Here is a 2,871-nt window from a genome sequence, read left to right as displayed (position 1 = left end):
GTGTAAAAGTCGCTGCCATTGACTCTGGGAGCAGTGCGAAAACGCGTTCTCTGGATGATGAATCCGCTTCACCAGTCTGGCAGCCCGACGGACGAATCTGGGGTTTGGGCGGATGCCAGGAGAAAGCTTACCTGCCCCAATGGCATAGTGGCCAACTGTAAAAGTTGGTGCAGGAGGAATAATGGTCTGGGGCTGTTTATCATTGTTCCGGGCCCTTAGTTCCAGTGTTTTAAGGGATAACTTCTAGATGATGTCGTGCCAAAGTTTTGGGGAGGCCCTTTCCAGTTTCAACATGACAATGCGCCCCTTTGGCACAAGTGACCTCTATACTGAAAGGTGAGTGAGAATCAGTGTGAAGAGAACTTGACTGGCCGGCACAGAGCCCTGACCTCAACCGCCATTGAACACCTTTGGGATGAAATTGGAAACGCCGACCCGAGCCAGGCCTATCAACCAACATCAGTGCCCGACTCTCACTTAATGCTCTTGGCTGAAAGGAAGCCAGTCCCCGCACAATGTCCAACATCTAGTGGAAAGCCTTCCAAGAAGAGTGGAGGCTGTTTATAGCAGCAAAGGGGGACCAACTCCATATTAATGCCGATTGGTTTTGGAATGAGATTGTTTGACCAGAAGGTGTCCACATACTTTTGCTTGTATTTTCAAGTGAGCTCAAAAGTATTGGGACAGTGACACGTTTTGTTTCTGTACTCCAGAACTTTAGATTTGAAATGAACACAATGACAATGAGGTCAAAGTGCGCCTCGCAGCTTTAAAATATAAATGTAAGTAATTGTAAACATTTCCCACTCCAGTCGAAGCTTAGCAATGCACATGGTGATCTTAGGCTTGTGTGCGGCTGCTCGGCCATGGAAACTCATTTCATGAAGCTCCCGACGAACAGTTCTTGTGCRGACGTTGCTTCCAGAGGCAGTTTGGAACTCAGTAGTGAGTGGTGCAGGACAGACAATTTTTACGCACTTCGGCACTCGCTTGTCCCATTCTTCAGAGCTTGTGTGGCCMACCACTTCGTGGCTGAGCCGTTGTTGCTCCTAGACGTTTCCACTTCACAATAACAGCACTTACAGTTGACTGGGGCAGCTCTAGCAGGGCAGAAATTTGATCAACTGACTTGTTGGAAAGGTGCCTATGKCGGTGCCATGTTGAAAGTCACTGAGCTCATCAGTCAGTAATGCCATTCTACTGCCAATGTTTGTCTATGGAGATTGCATGGCTGTGTGCTCGATTTTATACAGCTGTCAGCAACGGGTTTGTCTGAAATGGCCAAATCCATTACTTCGAAGGGGTGTCCACATACTTTTGTATATATACTGTATTTGCATAAAAATAGATTTGTGATCGTGTGTCAATATGTATGAAATTATTATTATTTTTMAAATGCAATCTKTTTTTTGGCATTAGTTGTTTTCAATTTGCAGTGTAGAAATGTATAATTGTTTGTCTGCTCTGACAAAAATTAGCCTTCAGGCTAAATCTAGTGGTCCGACCATGTTTTTAGAATGTCGGCATGATGTGTAGAACAAAACGCGTTCTCCACTTTCTCAAACATTACTTTTTTGAAGTTCACAATGTTGACATCCTGTATCATGTTATGAACCATAACGATTATTACAACCATAACCCTGTAGTAGCTATCATGATGGTCATGGGTGGGAACGTTGAAATGCTACATAGTGTAGGACATTGCTGGAGGACACTTCCTGCTTCAGTAGGTTCCCACAGTGGTTCTAAATCATTGAGGGTAGATGTGAGTGCTGCCCCCCCCTCCCTTGTGGGTGGATGTTCTAACAGCTGACCCCTGACCTATCCCTGACCCCAGCGGTGTGTACCCTGGAGGCAGAGACCGGCCCCTGCCGTGCCTCCATGGCCCGCTGGCACTTCGATATGACAACCAGGAAGTGCGTCCGCTTCGTGTACGGGGGCTGCGCTGGAAACCGCAACAACTTTGACTCTGAGGATTACTGCATGGCCGTGTGCAAACGCCTTAGTAAGTCGGGCTCACAGCGAGCCGCGCCAAACCGGCCGGCCAAACCACCACACCACCAGCCCTACACCAAACCACCACACCACCAGCCCTACACCAAACCACCACACCACCAGCCCTACACCACACCACCACACCACCAGCCCTACCACCAAACCACCACACCACCAAGCCCTACACCCACCCACCAACACCACCAGCCCTACACCAAACCACCACACACCAGCCCATACACCAAAGCCACCACACCACCACCCTACAACCAAACCACCACACCACCAGCCCTACACCACACCACCAAACCACCAGCCCTACACCCACACCACGGGCACAACACCACCAGCAACTACCAAAAAACCATCTACTCACCACTCACTCGACCACCCTAGCACCTAAACCACCACACCACCAGCCTCTACACTCGAGCCGGCCCCCAACCCCCCACCAACCCTAAACAACACAAAAAGAGTACCAAACCAGGCGGGACCACCAGCCCGTACACCACAGACCAACCAACACTCTACACCCTACACCTATAACCACCACACACGCATGCCCCACACCACCAGCCTCCACCACTCCAACCAGGGCCCACACACACCACACACAACCACCAGCCTCTATCATCGCAAACCACCACACAGAGCCCTACACCAAACTCACCACCAACACCACCAGACCTACACCACACCACCAGCCCACACCAAAACCCCAACAACACACCACACAAGCCCTTACAACCAAAACCCAACCAGCCCTACACCAAAAACCACCACACCACCAGCCTACGCCCCAAAACCACAACAACCACCAGCCCTACGCCCAAACCACCACACCACCAGCCCTACACACACCACCACAACCAAACC

General features: G+C 50.2%; 1 protein-coding gene across 1 annotated transcript in view; it reads left to right on the top strand.

The window, feature by feature from the left end:
* The window catches only part of LOC112079478 (amyloid beta precursor like protein 2), a gene marked incomplete at its 5' end in the record, with an annotated part of 7,302 nt that extends 4,911 nt beyond the window's left edge, over positions 1–2,391 (top strand). The window contains one exon of the mRNA XM_024145416.1: positions 1,838–2,391. Within this exon, the coding sequence (XP_024001184.1) occupies positions 1,838–2,391 (554 nt within the window). The remainder of the gene's footprint in view (positions 1–1,837) is intronic.
* Between the last annotated feature and the right edge of the window lie 480 nt (positions 2,392–2,871).

Source organism: Salvelinus sp. IW2-2015, unplaced genomic scaffold, assembly GCF_002910315.2.
Source record: "Salvelinus sp. IW2-2015 unplaced genomic scaffold, ASM291031v2 Un_scaffold8140, whole genome shotgun sequence".
NCBI classification, from domain to species: domain Eukaryota; kingdom Metazoa; phylum Chordata; class Actinopteri; order Salmoniformes; family Salmonidae; genus Salvelinus; species Salvelinus sp. IW2-2015.
Note: the sequence above shows the minus strand (reverse complement) of the source record. Positions and strands in the feature narration are given on the sequence as shown.